The sequence below is a fragment of the Cyrtonyx montezumae genome, unplaced genomic scaffold, assembly GCF_038088225.1.
Source record: "Cyrtonyx montezumae isolate F1298 unplaced genomic scaffold, pur_monq_1.0 scaffold_8, whole genome shotgun sequence".
Taxonomy (NCBI): domain Eukaryota; kingdom Metazoa; phylum Chordata; class Aves; order Galliformes; family Odontophoridae; genus Cyrtonyx; species Cyrtonyx montezumae.
In genome coordinates, this window is record NW_027072089.1 from 68,926,912 (window position 1) to 68,947,110 (window position 20,199).

The window sequence follows — 20,199 nt, forward strand, 5'->3', positions numbered from 1 at the left end:
GTAGGAGACATTAGGCACAAAGTATTTATTTTTTCTGGAGGAAAAATGAATTATGGAGAGAAAAAAAATAGAATCACTATGACTTATTACTTTCTCTTGTTCTTAAGTTGAAAGCCAGAAATTCATTATTAGACAAGTACTAGGCAATGACTGCCCCAGGATGCTAGTGGGGAGAGGGGAATTGTTTACTTTTTTAATCAAGATATATGACTTTTCAATGAATTAAAATAGAAGTGAGTTGTTTGCCATAATTTTCTTCACTCTCCGCTTTAAATAAGCGTAAGTCATTTAAAATAAGCATTAGTCAGTAACAGTACAAGCAGATAGAAGCTAACCTTCTTCTGTCAAAAAAGCTCAACTTATAGTCAGGAAATGCAGCTCTCATTTTCAGGTGGCACTGTAAAACCTAGACAAAAAATGTTCCCTCAAAAAAGCTGAAAAATGTTTTTCAATCAAAAATGATTTTTTCTAATGTAATTTTAATGCCACCTAATTATACACTACCCAATTATGTGCTATGACAAAACCACTGATGTGCAGCACTTACCTTTGGTTCATTGATCACTTCTGATGAAGCATTCAGCATTCCTTGCCAGATTCTTGAAAGATCTCGAAGGTTGAAGACATAATGGAACTTGGCAGGTGTGGGCAGCATTTTCAGCTTGGTAACCTGCCACAGTCTGCGGGTCAGCGGCACTAGCTTGGCTACTGTTTCTTTTACATCTTCTGAAAATCCTCTCTCACTACAGTAGTGCCCTTCTCCAATTACACCTTTGAAACAGAAAATTGCCAGATGAGAGGTTTTCTAAAGTATGTTACTGCAACATCAAGAGCTATGATCTTTTCAAGCGTACCTATTCCTATTCCTTTTTGTTTTGTTTTTGTCTGTTTTTTTTTTTTTATTTTAATCCCTCAGATCTATTTCAACTTGGTGAAAAGGCTTCTCAGTCTTCCTTTCTCTAATCTTGATTCACTTGGTTTTACAGCATCTTCTGCTGCAAACACACCAGAATTTCAGCTCTTAATTACCAAGCTTCTAAAAATCTACTTTAGTCTACCAAAATAGCTTACAAAGCCTTTGTAGAGTGAATCACTTCTCTGAGATCACTGTGATCCTGTGAAAAATCTAGTCAGTAGCATCCTGCTCTTAGCAACAATAGCATCTCCACAATTCTCCAGCATTGTCACCAAAACAAGAAGCAGCCCTTATGCCATTTCTCCTTAACCTTGACACACGGATAGATTCTGAGGTCTAAAAGATTACAGACATGAAGTTGTAGGCACAGAGTGATTACTGAAGGAAAATGCTCTGGTAAGCAAATTAGAGAGGAATTAAGCTTCAGTGTTAATAGTAATATTTATACATTGAGGAATAAAGAAAAAAAACAACCAGTACTTTCAAAAACTGGATGGATACAAAGCTGATTTTTCTTTACCAAAAATTTTGTCAATAGAAGAATTAGAAGGCAGAGTACAGTTGAACACAGAAAATTGTCTCTTGAGTCTCTGTGGAATGTCATTGCGACCTCCTCCAGGATGGATCATAGCAGCCAAAAACTGAATGTCCACAATGTTAGTAAATTCTCCAGGCTTTTCCAGATTATAGAGTCCATTCTGTTCCATGAGCTGCCTAACTATCTCATTAGTGACCTGTAAAATAAGCAGGTAGTATGCAACAGAGCAGAAGAAAATTGAGTAGAAAACATCCTTCTGTACATGAATGTCCAAATATAGAATATAAACATATTTTTCTCTCTAAAACCTCTGCTTTTGGTTTGTTTGTTTGTTTCTGTAGAAACATGTACTGCTAGGAATAAGCATATCTAGAATCTCCCATTCACTGATAACCTCTATGAAGAAGAATCCTGGTGGAAGAAGATTAACTTAAAATTAATCCCTCATATCTCAGTTAGGTCTCACTTGAATACTGCATGATTTCCAATACAACAGTGTTGGAAACTGTTCTAATACTTCTCCCTTCTAACATAACATTTCCAGTTTCCTCAAGTCCTCGTGTTGCATCTGATATGAATATTTTGATGAAACTTCCATGTATAAACTACAAATATGGGTTTTCAATCTGCAAACATTGGATTACTTCCATTAAAAACAGTGCAAGATTCCTTTCTTCAGACACAGATGAAGCTCCCTGCTTCATCCTATAGAGCATATAACACAGGAGTATATTTCTCCAGAAATTCTAACATTTAGTTTCCAGTGCAGTATATTTCAGAAATACCTTGCAATTGTAGATGATTACTTCAATTTTTTTTTAAAGCATACAGTTCTTACCTGTCAAATTCACAATATTTTAATTATCACCTATACAGTCAATTAGCTAGCATGATCAGTGTGCCAAGATGTTTTTTTCTAACAGAAGGTTTTCAATTTTGTGAGCAATAAATGAACATAATAAAAAAATAGTTTTAAAATTATACAGCCATATTTCTAGAAGTACCCAACTGTCTAGTTGAGCCTTCCCCAGGGCTCAGTTCTAGGGACAGTTTTTATCACTGATCCAGATGCAGGACTGGAGTGCATCCTCAACAGATTTGCTGATCACATTAAATCGGGAGGTGCTGTTAACTGTTTGGAGTAACTGGAGGTATTGCAGAGGGACCTAGACAGATTGGAACACACGGTGACTAGCAACAGCATGAACTACCAATGACAGAAAATGACAAGTTCTAAACCTGGGACAGAGCAATGCCAGATTCAGGCACAGATGAGAGATGAGTGGCTGGAGAGCAGCTCAGCAGGAAGAGATCTGGAGGTGCTGGTGACAGCAGCTCAGCATGTGCCAGCAGTGTGTCCTGGCAGCCAACGGGCAAGCTGCATTCTGGTGTGCATTAAACACAGCACAGTCAGCCAGCCAGAAGAGGTGACTCTCCCACTGTATTTAGTGTCAGTGTGATCTTGACAATGTTACTGTAGTCGTGGCTACCACAATATAAACATAACATTAAGATCCTTCAAAGTGTCCACAGGAGGACACCAAAGCTGGTAACAAGGCTAAAGGCATAGTCTGTGAGGAGATGCTGAGAGCGCTGTTGCACTGTCCAGTCTGGAGAAGAGGAGGCTGAGAGGCAACCTCACTGCCCACTGCAGCAACCTAAGGAGGGCAAGCAGAGGTAAGAGACTCTGCTTCTGGTCAACAACAGCAGAACTGGAAAGGCACAGAGCTGCTTGAGAGAAGGTTCAGGCTGTGCATTAGAAACATTTTTTTTATCATGGTGGTCAAATTCTGAAACAGGCTCCATAGAGAGGTGTCTGTCAGTGCTCCAGAGGCATATGAATAATGCCCTCAGTAATATGTTTTAACTTTTGGTGAACCCCGACAATATTAAGCAGTTGGTCTAAGTGATCTTTGAAGGCCCCTTCCAACTGAACTGTTCCATTCTATTTTAACGGCTTATTTAGTCAGTATATTTATTCTAAATGAAACTGAAAAGCTGCATGTGTTCTTTAAAAACACTTCTTAAAAATCGTGTACATACCCAGTTTATTCCCTAATGCCAGACTGAGAAGCCATTTTACAGTGTAACAAAGAAAGGAATAAAATATCCATTCCCATCTTCTTTTCTCTTTGACAAAACTAACCTGATCTCCCCATTCATTTATTACGGGCATATTCACATCATCAATGAAGACTGTCATCTTTTTGCCTGCTGGAGGACCATACGTTGTGCCCACACGTTTGTCCACATACCTTTCTATTGTGCGCTGTCAGAAAACAGTTATCAGAAAAAATTACAAAGAGCCATACTTTTTCATACCAGTCATTCATTTAACCATATTACAGGTAATTATATAGTAAAGTTTTTTGTTACACAGTGTTTTACAAAGGAAAATTTAGACAACATGTGTGCTAGTGGTAATTGCAGTAATCCAACTAGAACATCTGAAATGTCACGTTAGGTTGGTATAAAAGACTACGAATACTTGTTAGACAACCATGCCTCAGTTTCATTTGAAACAATCAAATTATTTTCCAGTTTCAAACTTGTCCGTTTGCTGATGCTCTGTTTTAGGATGGTATTTTAACACAAAAATAACAAGCTTGTTTGAAACTAGTGCAAAAAATGAGAATTCATGAGGCTTAATTTTGTATATACAAACACTGAAATGCACTGAGAGATGTTTCAGTTTCTGTGATGCTAATGAGAATCATGAAGTGCATGCATCATCTTCATCTACATTTATATTCGACTGAACTATTTTGTAGTCCACATTGTAGAGGGGGACCTTAAATAATCATTGCATCCACATGCAAGGTTTAAGAGAGGAATATTCATCTTGAGAGGGAGGGGAAAGCAAAGGAGAATGGAGAGAAGGGTAGAGGGAGGGTAGTCATGCATATCTATTGAGACTTCATGCCAAAGCTTCCAGATCTGAAATTCTGTTTTGTTAATTACTAGTTGAGCAGTGTGAGCTCCATGAAATCTGTTAGCACTACTTTTTCACTTATTCAATTGAATAATGCAAAATATAAGACTTCTAATGAATTTTAAGAATCTTTTATTGTGATACATATTCATTTTGTCTATTCTCTGTCAGTTCAACCACCTGCTAGCTAGCATCTGAAACTCTGAGTATGACAAATTAAATATCTGTTAATACTGCAAGATTAAACTAATAATCTGTCAGACCTGACAGAAGTGATTCTTGATGACCTTTCCAGTAGTCAATATACTACATAAAATCATAAGGCGATAATTATATTCATACACACAAACGGAATAGACTTAATGAAATAACTATTTTATTTTTTTTAAAGAAGCATGCTTGCCACCACTATTTTTTCCAGCTTTTCACTATGTAGCAAGCTTACGGATGGCAATTCAGACTTAGTGACATCACTTCTGCTTACAGCACAGACAGTGCTTAGGCTAGGCAAACAAAACCATATTGAAAATATTTACTAAAGATATAAGGATAGTAGCGTAAAAAATCTTGAAATAATCCTGAGTAGCTCAGCAGAAATTTCAACAGGCAGTACTATTCAGGATTTAAGCATTCACAGTTATGTTTAGAGCAGCTGTGCTGCATGTGTTACTTTTTAATGAGTAACATAATTTACTTTAAATTGCAGACAGCACAGACTTTATGACAGATTGTTGTGGGTAGCACTTATTTACACATGGGTTTTAGTGAAATCTAAGAAAGGTTGCTGACAGCTCTACCCAATTAGTGAGAACCGATACATTTGATGTAAAATAATTAAGCATGGTGAAGCAAATAATAAGCATGCAATAGTCTAAGAATAGCTCATTAACTAGTGAGACATCATTTACAGAAGTCTTTTAAATCAAGTGCTTTGTCCATTTGAGTAGGTGATTTTTTGTTTCTGCACTTATTCACCATTAAATAGATCACTTTTAGAAGTATCTTACCAACAAATTCTCAATACATCAATTAACCTCTGAATCCAGTAACGTGTTATAGGAAAGTGAATGACTACTATACCTGGAAAATTAATGGAGTAGTTGCAGAAGAAAAATTCAAACACTTAGCCACATGGCTTTCAGGGTTATATTTCGACATAAAACGTTTAATGGTAACAGTTTTTGCAGTTCCTTGCTCACCAATTAGTAGAACAGCCTAGATAAAGACAACACAGGAGATGACACACAAGAGCAGTGAATTTTGACAAAACCTCACCAATCTCACATATCTTTTAAACAGAAATTAAATTAGAAAAGGAACATACAGCGAAGTTTCAACAAGGAACATGTAGAAACAAAATAGCTAACTTCTCATAGGCCTCACTTGTTAAACTTCTGCTGCAAATGGTCTTGTCACTCAGTACAATTTAATGAACAAAGAGGAGAATAAAAACAAAAAGGATGTAGAGTCTAGAGCCTCATCTGAAAGCTTCCAATCACTGCTGTTATTTATCATATCCCTCCTTATCTGACACAGTCTTGGCAATGAAGGAGTTTTATTCTTTAAAAAAGGTCTACGAATTCTGCCATTGACCCATCTGGGCAGAGTTCCTACCAACAGAGCCTGGCCTTCTGCTATTCTGAGTTCTCTCCTGAACGACTTCTGCTCCAATATAGATACATCATATTTCCATAATTCATGCAATAAGAGGGATGGTTGTTGGGAGGGACAGGTAAGGTGGGCCAGAAGGAAAAAAAAGGAAGCCAGAGAAGGAAAAATCAGGAAGCCAGTGAATGCTGAAAGCAGTGAGTATTTACAATTCAAGTGTATTCACATGAATACAATCCCTGGAATCATTATTACGGTTATATATATATATATAAGATTTTCTTCCTTTTCAATACTTTTCTATTTCAGTTATGATTCAAAAACTTTATAATGGATACTATTAACAATATATAAATGTTAAATGCAGATGAAGTACCTTGCCCTGTTTAGCAATGGTTTCAATAAGGAAATCCATTCTCACGTTATCAACATTTGGCACAAGAATGGAGCTATACTCTGGCGTGCTGCTACTAGGATATATATACTCTTCAACACGTGTATTCCAGTGCATCCAATTACCTAATAGGAAAGAAATAAAGTTAATGTTTTATAAATACTAGATATTTTCACTTATTTTCTATCAATTTGACTTATCCATCAGTTCCTCTCACATACCATATTCTCACTCTGTAAATACAGACAAATTATCTAAGTCTTACTATTCTTAAACCTCCGAGAGAAGCAACATGATCCACAGTTCCAGCTGTTCCAAAAATTTCCCCAAATTCCCAAAATTCATAAAACTATGACAAAAACACTATCTTCCAGCTTATTTATTCACTTGATAATTCATTCACAGTCCACGTAATTTTAGGGAACAGAACAAAACTTTATACAACATCACCAATGTAAAGTACAATTGTAAACTAAACTACAAGAGAAGCTAAGCTATGGTATATATATATAATATTTATATTTATATAAATTAATTATCAAAAAGCACAATTAAAAAAAAATCCAAGTTCTATCCCAAAGTACCCAAGTGGGTAACTAACCGTCAGATGCTACATAATAATCAAACATGGTATCTTCACTGCCTTCTGGGATGCAGGGAAGATCAAGCTTTATTGCTGCACAGTTTCGAAGCCAATGCTCCATTTTGCATCTGTCTTCCAGTTCTAGTAATGCTCCTATGCTCCACATAAGAGAGAAGACATACAGTCTTTCCAAGTATTTTGAAGTCAGTTTCCCTCCTTGCTCCTGAAGAAGTGAATTTTTTATTTTCAGTAGCCTGAAAATTCTGCTTGATAATCACTAGAAACAGTACGATAGAATCCTTCAATCATGTTTAAATCTAATGATTTCTTCATCAACAAATAGACTGAATCAATATCTAGTGGACTATAAAATAGAGAAAACCATCCAGCAAATACCACTTTTAATGATTCATTACAGTGTTTGATCTGTTTAAATTCTAGTTTATAATCTGGTAACAATTCACTGGGAAAAAAAAACACGCCTAAGGAAAGCTGTTGATGTACGCCTTGTGTGAAACACCAAATCCAAATGTGAAAAGAGGGCACAGTCTTACTACTGCTTTCAAATGAAAGAGAAAATTCTTCATTAACCTGTATCTTCTTGACTGCAAGATGTCAAAAAGTCTCTTCTCTAGATAACTCCACACTTACTATTTTCTCAAATTACTTTTCTTAAGCAAATATAAAAAATTTGCACCACTTTACCTTAGGTGGGAGAAGGCCCTGCATCATATTAATGCTCTGCATAATCACAAAAGCTTCCAGCATCTCAGTCTTGCTTTGCAGAGACTGAATGCTAAAACGGTATAAGTCTGGGAATGATGAAGAGTACAGTCCACGTAGAATTTCAGCTTCTTGGAAAGAATATCTTTTCAAAAATCCCTGTTATAAAGCATGGTGAGAAAATAAATTTAATTCCCAACCCAATGCAAGAGAATAAATTCAACTCTACTAATTCAAAAAGTCCTACAAATATGGAAAGTTGATTTCTCTTGGTGGAGGACTCAGATTTCCTGTCTTTTGGGCACAGTTAGGCAAGACATGGAGATGGATAAGTCCTACTGGACGTCAGCATGGGATACAGAAGAATAAAAGCATTCAAAGTTTTTAGCAGCAAAAAATCTTTCAAATATGTATTTTTAACCACAATAGCTGTGATTAAACTCTGCAAAGAAAGGATGGGTATTTAACAAAAGTTCCATTTGATCTGCACAATGTTACCTTTTAGCTGTGATAGAGAGTGCCTCAGAAACATCTGCAAGTTGCAGAGAAAAAGGTTGCATTTCAGTGAGGATGTCTGCTGAGTGTCCATAAACTTATGCTGTCTGTTTGGCTATTAATAGTGTTTTTATTGTGCATCCCTATATACATTGCAGATTCTTCCCCAAAAGTAACAGTAAAGTTTGGAACAAATTGAAATACAATAAATACTATTCAAATGTAGCTTTTTTGGTATGTGCGTGGTATTATACTGGAACTGGCTTATAAGAGCTCTTCTGAAGTCTCAATGTATTGAGATACTTAAAACTTGGCTGGATACAATCCTTTGCAACATGCTTTTGTTGATCTGTTTTGAAGTAGGCTCAACTACAGTGGTCTCCAGTGTCCCCTTCCAACCTCAACTATGATGCATTTTTGTTATTCTCTTCCACACATCTACTTAGATTATCTTCTGAAACTCAATTTTTCACTGCCCAAAGTAAATAACTTACTACAAATAGGTAGATGCATGAAAAAGCTTTCTAGAAACATGTACACTGAAAAAAAAAAAAGATTAAATGGCAGAACTTTTAAAATTAGGTAACTGGAACTTCACCAGCTGTTCAGAAGATACTAGGGTTAATCATAGAAGCTGGTAAAATATTGCAATTTGAAGAGGCTGATGACTTTGACTACTGTGTAAAATCTGCTTTAAAGTATGTTAGAAAACAGCACAAATATAAATTTTTTTAGATCTCTTTCATCAGATTTGGAATTTGCTTATGTATTTACATTTGGGATCCCAATAGGCTGTTATATTTAGGTATTTATGAATTATGATGGAAAATCTAAATATACACAATGCTTTACTGAGCTACCCATATTTTTTTAAATCAATTTTCAAAGTTCTTCTGTTATTCAACCAATACCATTGTTCCCTTCAGCATCTGAGAAATAGGAACTAAAGAAAGAAAATTACACTTACTTCTGTAAAGATTGCACAATTAACATCTACCCTGACCTGGTGGAATATATAGCATATTGCAAAACAAAATAGCTTCAAAGGGGTATGTACTGGAAGAGACATCAAGATTTTGTTTATAAAGTAAAATCAAAGCAAAACCAAAAATATGTTGTTGATTCAAATGATAATCAACTATAGGTTGCAGATTTACATTTGGTGGGGTAGAGAAAGAGAGGTTGGTAGGGTTGTTTTATGGCTGCAATGAACTTAATTGGTTTAGTGTTATCAAAAGCAAAAAAGAAAGAAAAAAAAGAAAACAGCTTCATTTTTCCCTCTGTACGTTGCTGTCACTGAAATAAAAGATCATTAGGGAATAAATGAATCTTCCTTCATTCAACACTTACTCCAACACAACTTCATTTAGTTTCTGCATCACTTTGAAACGCTTACATAAACCAGGTCTGAGAAAGCTGAATATAATGCCCATCTTTTTTTTTTTTTTTTTTGTCTGTCTTTTCAGCTGAATCTACAACTCAATTTAAATTGAAAGATTCTAATAGTGTTGTGTGCAAATAAACAGGGAGGGAATACCAACACAAGGAGGAAGAGCTGTGAAATCCTATCATCAATAGGCCTCAGGCAGTGTTATAAGTACAGAAACTGAAATCTCATGAGAACCACTGTCCTAGATGCATAATTTTCACTTACGCTTTTCTAAGTATCTATATTAATTTAAAAAATTTAAACAAAATTAAAAAGCAAAGCATTGCAGCAATATACATGACACCTGTGTTCACAGCATTTGTTTGCCTTGGTAAAAACTCAGGAGCAGTCAAATTATTAGAAAACTTACAAAAAAATATTTTTTTTTCAAATAGTGCTAATATTTTTGTTTTGGAATATTAAAAACAAAAGAAAGAAAGAAAGAAAGAATTAAATAAATAATCAATGATTCTCAAGTGTTGCTACAATTAAACAGTCAGTTTCATATGACTTCATAAGAAGGGAAAGGAGAACAAGTCCTAGGCACTACCAGAGAGAATGGTGGCGATACTAAAAAGGCTGGAAAGCAGAAAGAAATATTTAATTTTGTCCCCAATCTTTGAGCACAGTAAAGCAAAAATATTTCTGAAATCGTGGTGAAAATTTTCTAGAAATAATTGTTCTTGCCTTAATTTTACCAAGCAAAGGAACACTTTCTTTTGTCTTTGTTTTGTTGCAATGAAAAAAAATGAATATCCCAGAATTTTAGGTCAGCATCTTAGAAGTGTTCTACTGAGGTAGAAAAAAAAATAAGGTATCAGAACAACTAGGAAAGAATATTTTATTCAAGTACAATAGCTTCACTAATCTGATAGAGGAAAAAAATCATGCAACTCGGCAAACTGGATTGTAATCGCAATCACTTGGTCTAATATTCATTTGCACAGTTTGTATTTAGAGTTTGTGTTACAGGTTAGTATGGACCTTTTTGAATTATCACATCCTCTCAGCTCCTCCCACAGACAGCTTCTTCACCAGACAGTCCCTTGCCCAGGACACAACTTCCCCAGGGGCTCTTGAAGAACAACAAGCCCTGTCAGCTGCTCAGGAAACTGAAGGGACATATCCCTCTGTTTATATCTGCACTGAAACCTTCTGTATGCTAAGAACAGCTGATCCACCACAGGTCATATCCTGGGGCACATCGACTTTTCTTTGACTACCAGACAAATCAGGAAGTTAAGAGTAAGGGACCTGCTAAAGATAGCTAATAAGACTTACATGCATAAGAAGATTTATGGGTTAAGAAGACAGGAAATCTGAGAATAATGTATTCATAGTAAAACCTGTAAAATCTGAAATATCTGAAAATTAACATGAAGCCAACTGTATTTGCTTCTGACTAGTTAAGCAATGCTGTCCACATGAGCCTTTGTTAAATTTTCCAAAGGTATTTTCTACTTGAATTGTTAAATAAAAGAGTGAACTTGACTGTGAAACTCATTTTAAAAGTGATATATACCTTAAAATGAGAACAGAAAAATTCAGTCCCTGAACTCATAGTAACATATGAAGGTTTGTTATTTTGACTCTGCAATTGGAGGATAGATTACATTCTATTTTCTTAACCAGGAAGACTACATCATTTCTAGCTTAAAATTAAAGTTTAAAGTCCAGGATAAAGAAATGTTAATTTAGGATTATACAGAAGTGTAATAATTTGGTTTTCAGAATAAGCCAATTATTTAGCTCTATGACAACAGGAATTAGTCTAAGAAACTGGAAAGTAAGTTTCAATTTCTGATATTCATGAAACATTGTGTTCTATCAAAGCAAAACAATATCAACAAAATATCACGAATAAGACTGCCTAAATGTGGCAAAAAATAAAGATAAATCAATATTTATTTTAATTAAAGAAATAAAAAGTGTCAATCCTGAGAAGCCTAGTTCATGGGTAAATTTCAAAGGCAACATATGGCTTTATAATTAAAAAAGTAACCAGAAAACTTTTTTTTTCTTTATTGCTATTGCCTCCACCATTTCAGAAAACTGGAGTTTAATGTTGGAAGTTTAGTTGAGAGATATTATTGGGCGACATTTCGTAGATTCTTGTCAACTTCTATATTTCATCTTAACCAAGATATTTACTACATGGACAAAAATGCTCAAGTCTCTAAATATGTCATTCACTATAAAAATATCATTTCTAGTGGTCAATTGAGGATTTATTTTTTTATGGCCTTTGGCTGTGTGGAAGACAACATTTACAAGAAAGAATCTTTATAAATCAGATCCAAATTTGAAAATGTTATGTGCTGTTCCTCCCTCTAAAACTCATCTATAACATGTTCTGTTTTCCTAACAGTACCATTTGACACAAAACTGCAGAAAGAAAGAGCACAATCACTGCTTGTTTTTTTTAGACATTTTGTTTCTAGGAATGTTAGAAGGACAACTTGTCAGGTAAGAATCTACATTTAAAAACCAAAATTTGTTAATCCTGCACTGACTTTATTTATGGTTCTAAATCCCAACTGCAGTCACGTTTATGGAATATGAAGAGAACATATGTTTTCTTGAGGACTGCTAGATTCTTTAACTGGCCCATTGCTGCCCATTGGCTCTTTATTTTTCCTTCCTTCAAAATTATAACAAGAGCTGCTAAGAAGTTGGAATTTTGACACTGGAGTTGCTCTTCAACTACAAAAAATACCTTGAATAACAAATTTGTTGAAACATGAAATATCCAAGTTTTTAAAAGTGCAGTATGTTGACTATGCTCTGAAAAATATATCTTTTGTACAAACTATCATAAATTTGCTTTTTTAAATACTCAGATATAAATTTACACAGCATAAAAGCTGTTTCATATACAGTAAAAAAATTAGGTCCTTAAGTAACACTAGGAACTGCTGAATACAACAAATAAAACTTACCATACATAAGCAAATATAATCAGTTTGCTACTGTACCTCAAGGATAGGGCTCCAGTTGAGAACTGATGAGCTCATGAATACCATCCCATTCCTTGAGACTGTTGCTGGAGAAGCATTATCAATATTGTGAGGTTCAAAGACTATTTTACAATTTGGTGCCATAGGTATACGATCTCCATTTGCAAGTGTTAGAGTTCTGTTATCATCCAGGACAGAATTAAGGTTCTCAATCCAAATAGCATCAACTGGACCATCAAGAACTATCCAGATGTGTTCACCTGCAGTCCAAAATAAATGACAAAAATGCCTATGAAATAATTTTCAGTTTTTTTCAAGGACCAGTTTCTTATGTCTTTAAATATATTTTGAACTAATTTTGAATTCATGAACACAGCTACAAACTCATCTTTAAATACAATTTCCATTCCCATTACTCACTTTCAATTAAGTGCTTCATTTTTGTCACCTTACTATAATAATTATCCTTTGCTCGGTACATAAGGTGTTGTAAGTATAATTCATCAGTCTATAATAGTCTGAAACACAGTTTTATGGATTAATTCTTCAGTTCACTACTAAATCGGGTTTATTTCAACTTACAGAAAGCAACATAAAAAAGATAGAAACAACAGACCTATCTTAAAACATCGTTCATCTGTTTCCAAAATGCTAGTGAGATTAAATGAAAGAAACACTTGAAAAGCCACTCTCTCAAGTAGCATGCCCACTTTCAAATCTAATAGAGGACAATTATGAAAACGATTCTTGTTTTTTATTCCTGTGTTTACAAACTTGATCCAGCTCCATTTGAAGTTTTTCAAACTCTTTCCACTTAGTATTGGAAATGTATCTCAGCGCCTGCCTGTGTTTCCTAGGAGGGTCTGGGTCTTGCTTAAATGACTGAAGTACTGGGCAATGTTCCTCTGGCAACACCTTTGCCCTGGCAGCTCCCTTGGCTTCCAGCTCCCCACTTCTAAGGTTGCCAGCCCTGATGGGCATTGCCAGATGGCTCCATAGTCAGAGATCATCCTGCTCTCATCAGCCTTCAGAGTCCTTATCTATGCCTATGAGCTGTATTGCAAGGCACAAACCAAAAAAGTTCAGGCTAAGAAACATCCTCACCTCTGAGCCAAATGCCTTTATATTTATAGGTTTTTCATAGCTACCATGCAGGTTTCTCAGGCATAAGATGTTTTGGAGCTCACATCATAAAGAGGCATAACAAAAGTATTGCACATAGTGAATCTTATTGAGAAAGTTACATGAGTGTGCTAACAATATTTCATGCTGAGGGAAAAAACAGAATCAACAGCTAATGCCACGCTACATTCTCAAAGGTATCACATTTCCAAATTTGAAACAAAACTATTAAAATTAAATCAATTTTTTCTTTTACTATTGTAAGGAATCACTTAATGATTATGAACTTTGTAGGAAAATTGAATAAACAATGTTAGATTTTCTCTCTTTATTCCTTTTCATTTCCATGTTTGGTCATACAAGCCTAATGATAAGGTCACATACCAATAATCAGACACAAGAAAAAATCTATATAGCACCAAGTTATCAAGGTCTTTTCCTTAATTAATATAGCAGTCTAAGAATATGACAAGATCATTTTATATATGCCAGACAAAAACTGATTGCCTAAATGGAATTACCAGTGCCATTTATGATTAACTATGATATGTGCATGACTAACAAAGGAGATTCACACCCTTCTGTTATGGCAACATGAGACCAGGTAAAAATGCTGACAGCACCAAAATTCTGATCTTCCACTTTTCTTCTGTGCAAGAGCCTACCACTTCAAAGTAAGGGATCAGCAAATTCTGCAAAACAGCATTTGCTCTCCACATAAGCTTGAACATAAAGCATTTAGAATAGAGAATTTTTAAACACAATGACAGAAGTTCTTACACATTTTTATTGTACCTTTCTTGGCTCTTAAAGTTTTTCTCCAGAGAGTAGAAAATATTCCATCTGTCCAATCATTTGTTGCCACATCAAGATGACCAAACATCTGTGGTGCAGTTATAGCTTTAGGATTCATTCTCATTTCACGATGTGGCTGTCCACAATCTGTGCAGACAGATCACCAGTTAGTTTTGGTACTCATAGTCGGTAGGCAGAGAATTTTTAAAAATTCAAAATCTTTTCATCCAAATGGATAGTTTAATAAAGCACTGTAAGAAACTGTGTGCTTATTTGGAAAAGTTTGTAGCTGGCAAAAAGATGACAGAAGTAGTAGCTATTTTGCACTGCAGATGAAGACACTATCTTGTGTTCAAAAAGGAAAGGGGCTAAGCAGTTATGACGAGGAGAAGCTTTCTGCATTACCTCAGCTGAATCTGAGAGATACTTCATGTCCAAGTTGCCTACTAGACAATACTGCTCTTTCTCAGTGTTTCTAGAATAAAAACTTCTGATGCACACAAAAAAGGATCTGTGTATTACATGACTTTGAATTCAGTGAGGTATTTTTAAAAGATATTACCACAATAATATTTAGTATCGCAATACATATATAAATTAATTTTTCCATTAATTTATCCTCACAGTGATAATTGAGGTTTTCTATAAAGAAAAAAAAAGGAAAATTTTATAACATTCTACAGAATAAATGCTCACCTGTCATGGCTTTCATCAAAGTGTGGATACAAGCAGTTTTTCCTGAACCACTAGGCCCTAAAGTCATCAAACCATGTCTTACTCTCTGAGTTTCAAAAAGTTGGATAACTTTCAGTTTCCAAGGAGGATGACAAATAAGTCCAGCATCCTCCACCTATAGATAGTGTCAGAAATACAAAATACCACTATTTTAGTGCACAGGATATCTTGATATTTTATAAATATTTCATCAATAGAAGACTCTTAGTGAACTATTTCCATATATAACAGATATTTGGAAAAAGGAAGAGTTGTTTGGTATTCAAATTTGTACTCAGAACAGTAAGCTCTGATAAAGCATCTTATTTTTCTAGCTCTTTTTGGGAGTAGTCTATCATTTTAAGAAAAGACAGGAACTTCAGAAATGCTCGTGCTAGTAATGTCTTTCGTAGCCAAGAAGTCACTTTCACTTACCTCTCATAAAGGTTTATTTATTATTGTTGACATTTATAATTATCAACTTCCATAAATGTTTACAATATCCAAAAGCTCTTCTACAAAACAATTTTGTTAGATATCTATCAGTGTACAGAGAGACCTTTGAGAAACTTCTTCACACGACCCTTGTGGGAAAAGAAGTGATGCTTTCCCATTTTTTACTGGTTACAAAGTTAGAGAAATTATCTCATTACGATGGTATTACTATTACTTTTGAAAGTGACTGTCATGGTTTTATGATTTTTCGTATTTATATTCCACATCATAATATTGTGTAGTGCACTGGGAGTTAAAAGGGTTAATGCTCCAGCTCCGTGGATCATCGATAGTTCCAGGTATACCTGTCTCAGAAGAGAAGAATTACATTCCCCAGAGGACTTTGCATTGATTTGTATTTTTACATTTTTCCTCACAGAGGGAAAGCTAAAAACTGTTTGCATGTCACAAGACACACTTTCGCTGCTTTGGGATCAACTCAGCAGTGGGTGCTCACTGCTGTCCGCCTTCAGTGTAAGCATAATGCCTTTGGTTTCTCAGACACTCTTGCTCATTTTACTCAACTTATTAGCTTCAATTCCTATTATATTGTATTATATTGTGTTATTTTGCTTTCTGATATCTTATTTAGTAAATTAGCTTTCCTCCTCAGACCATTGCTGCTGTTTTGTTTCTAGGTTCATCTCCCTTTTCCCTTTTACCTTTCCCCCTTCCTTGGGGCGTGGGTCCTTGCATCCCCCACCCCAATTGTCACGGAACTGGGCCGAACCAGCCCATAAACTGTTGACAGTTACTTAGCTAGAAATGAGTAAGAGAAAAATTGGAACAATTTCTTAAGGATTCAGACCACAGCATACATTTCAGATGGAGTCAAAAAAAATTTGTAAAACTCGGGATCATATAATACAACTGAAATCCCCAAAATAACTATTCTAATTCATTTAAAAATAATTCATGTGTTTAAAACATATTCCAAATATGCTCCAATTTCAGAAAATGTTATTAGTAAAAAAAGGATAAACTTTTTATTGAGGTGGGGGTTTTTTGAGTTTATTTATTTCTCTGCTTAACTGTACCATAATTATCCGAGGAATACTTCAAATTCTGGAAGAGTGTTTAATAAAGCTGGTCATGTAAGTCCTCATATTTCATTAACCTTCTCTATCCCACTGATGTTCTTAAGCTAATCCTAACAGTGTTCCAAAAGATCTAATGAAAATTGAAATAGAAGAAAAGCAATTTTAGGAAAATCTTTCTTTAAACTCATGTTCTGTCTGCTAAGACTTCAAACAACCATTAAATACTGGTTCACATAAGCAAATGTGCTCAGACGTTTTCCAAACTGGTCATCACAAATGATTCACATACAAAAAAAACACAAGATGTCAAGCACAATTCTGTGACATCCTTTAGAGTAAGACTAATAATTACACACTATGGAATACTTACTAGAGGTGACTTACTGAAATGTCCACCTCTGGAGAGAGAAGGCAAACCCCCGTGGTGGAATGGAATGGGAAATCTATTCCATGATAGTCTAAAAAGCTTGACCTGTGACCTTAGCTGTTTGCAAATACCAGAGGAACTTGGTATGCTGACTTTAAGATAAAAATAACATGGACTGTGGAGCAGGGTGGAGGTCCCGTGACCAAACCCTGTGATCATCCTTCAGGGATGGGGACTTGATGATATTAATGAAATTGATCAACTATCATGTTTCCCTCAGCCAGCCCTGAGCCAGCAGTTTTCCACTCCTCTGTCAAAAACAGGTTCTCTGAGTAAATTTTGTAAAACAAAGGTATGTTTGACAACAGTCAGTCAAGCTCCACCACTAAGTAAGAACACAGTATAAAAATGGTCTAAGAGAGAAGGATTTGTGGGGGAAGATACCATCACTGATCAGTAGGGAGCACATGGTCAAGTTCTGGGACCAGCTGACAGGCTGAGCCTTTCTTCCCCCCCATAGTGATTTCTACTCTGTAAAATCTCCACACTCAGCCACACTAATTGCTTTCCTTGGAAAGTTAGAAGTCTCTATAGTTATTTGATAATTTAACACAATTGCAGTCAGCTGTATTATTCCTGATCTCACATGTAACCTCACATGTTTTGCAGACGATGTATTTGTCATTGCCAATCCAAAAGAATCTATTATCTGGTGATGTAACAACTGCACTATTCACTAATCTAGCCGTAAGAGTTCTCATTGGGTGGCCAAATGCCTTAAGGGTAGTTGTGAGAGCCCATTTAGACTAATTGAGTAGTGCATTATTTGTGAATCCTTAATAGCAATAGCTCATATACTGAATATGACCAGATTTATAGCACTGAATTGGGCACCACTCAGAATCTAAGTGCAGCTGCCCTCATTTACTCTGATGTCTGAGGACAAGCTGGATCGCAAAGGGGTTTATTTTCTGCCAAAATTCTTCGCCCTTTTCATACAACACATGTCAATGGGAAAGATTTACGAAGAAGCTTACTATTACCAGCTGGATAGACTCAACATCAGTAATATTCTCAGACAAGTCATCATGCTAGTAATACCACAAATGTATAAATCAAGAGAAACACTACCTGTTTGTCAATGGCAGCTTCCAGTTCAGGGTAGCTTTCCTTATCAAGATGGATATCTGGAAATAGATCTTCAATTAAACTCAGAAATAAGGGTTCATCCTCATCAATCTAAACAAGTCAAAAGAAAAAAAAATATTAAAAACCTATTTTATGTTTCCTAGCATCTTAAAAGACAACCCTTAACCCTTGTGGGTTGAAGAAATACTTCAAAACGTAAGGAACTATCTATGGTAACCCTTCAAGTGTTAAACATACCAGCAGAACACAACAGAAGGAGACTGTGATGTTTCCAATAATCAAAAGTTATTGAAAATAGGTTTTATTAACTATTCAAGTCAGATTAAATGGTACTCATTAGCACAAATAACATTATTTTAAAACAGTGACTGAATTCAAGAAGCAGAAAACATTAGGTGAAAATTTCCACAGCAAATCTTACATACTTAGATTTCGTAATTCATTTCCGTAGGTAGCAATGGAAATATGTTTATTACAAAAAATCTGAACTGGTCAAGTCATACAGGGAATGCAACATTTCCAAGCTAGCATGAGAGTAGAAGGCCACATGCAATCTTCCCACAGACAACAGATTTTAATTGCATTTTCCAAACAATAAATGGCTCCAAAGTACAGGCTAGTTAATTCACCAGGTCCTCAGAGCTTACCAGTTTAGACAGGTTCATGTCTCTCAGCACACGCATAACTATGGTAGACTCAGTATCTGTAGGATTTGCTCTTTTTGCTGCTCCTAAAGTGCGTAGCACTGACAATATATTCCGCAAGCCAAAATCGTAATGCACCTAGAACACATGCAAAGTTTGGGAAAAATTTCCCCTACTTTATGGGGATGAAACAATTTGTGTTTATCACCTAGGTATGAGAAGTGATACACGCAGCACTAATGTCTCTTAACATTTCTTGTGGTTAACCTGCAACATATCCTGAGCACCACACAGTCACTCCTTTATGGGGATGTCAAAAATAAATGGAATGGTAAAAGTAAGAAAATGTTCAGGTTGAGATAAAGGCAGATTAATAGGTAAATACACAAATTAATACTAATAATTCATGTCACTATTTACAAATTTTCCTACAGATAATTCTTTTCTCAAATGAAAAAGACCTGCTTTGATAGCTGTTCTTCGCAGAGCTTGTACAGTGTAAAGAATTTCCTTGCCAGTACAACATTAGAAATAAAACCACAACTGGCCAACTTGACACGAATTATAATTTGACGATCAGGAACCATCATGGCCACCGAACGGAAGTTGATCTTCAAGTTTTCAGGAAGTTCTTGCCGTCCAGCATAACCTGGGTTCTGGAGAAAATAACAAGTTTTTAAGTTAACTGCACCTTGCACAAGTTTAAGAAACAACAAAGGAGCATATTATCTGATTAGACAATGGGTGTCCAACATTCTGGCTTACCTGGATCGCATTGAGAGAAAAGGAATTGCTCTGACCCACATTTAAAATATATAAAAGCTAACATACATAAGTAACGAAACTTTTTTCATTTTTTATATTTTTATTAAAACATTTTTTAAAAAGAGGGCAAAAAAAATCTAAAACTAGTGGAATATTTTACCTTGGTTTTGCAAAACTAATGCATCAAAGTCTGGTTTGACTGAAGTGGTTATCAAGGTAGTTTGTGAGTTCCCAAGGTGCTCATCAGAGATTTTTAATCTAATGTTAATCTTTCTGTTTCATCTTTGAAGACAGTTGTTCACAAGTGGATGTATTGGGCCCAAACTGAAAGCAGTATTCGAGGTGCAGCCACACCAGAGCTGAGTACAGGGGGATGATCACCTCCCTGCTCCTGCTGGCTACGCTATTTCTAATACAGGCAAGGATGCTGTTGGCCTTCTTGGCCACTTGGGCACACTGCCGGCTCATGTTAAGCCGAGCATCAACCAACACCCCCAGGTCCTTTCCTCTCTACATTCTTCAAGCCATTCTGC

At 35.5% G+C, this 20,199-nt stretch overlaps 1 protein-coding gene across 1 annotated transcript in view; it reads right to left on the minus strand.

The window, feature by feature from the left end:
* Positions 1–20,199, minus strand: part of DNAH5 (dynein axonemal heavy chain 5) — a 115,529-nt gene that overhangs the window by 42,530 nt on the left and 52,800 nt on the right. The window contains exons 38-50 of the mRNA XM_065753260.1: positions 19,363–19,557; positions 18,905–19,039; positions 18,240–18,347; positions 15,189–15,342; positions 14,493–14,639; positions 12,594–12,835; positions 7,677–7,853; positions 6,990–7,194; positions 6,371–6,513; positions 5,467–5,601; positions 3,601–3,723; positions 1,437–1,650; positions 548–771 (exon numbers count right to left, since the gene is read on the minus strand). Coding sequence (XP_065609332.1) covers positions 548–771; positions 1,437–1,650; positions 3,601–3,723; positions 5,467–5,601; positions 6,371–6,513; positions 6,990–7,194; positions 7,677–7,853; positions 12,594–12,835; positions 14,493–14,639; positions 15,189–15,342; positions 18,240–18,347; positions 18,905–19,039; positions 19,363–19,557 — 2,202 coding nt within the window. The remainder of the gene's footprint in view (positions 1–547; positions 772–1,436; positions 1,651–3,600; positions 3,724–5,466; positions 5,602–6,370; positions 6,514–6,989; positions 7,195–7,676; positions 7,854–12,593; positions 12,836–14,492; positions 14,640–15,188; positions 15,343–18,239; positions 18,348–18,904; positions 19,040–19,362; positions 19,558–20,199) is intronic.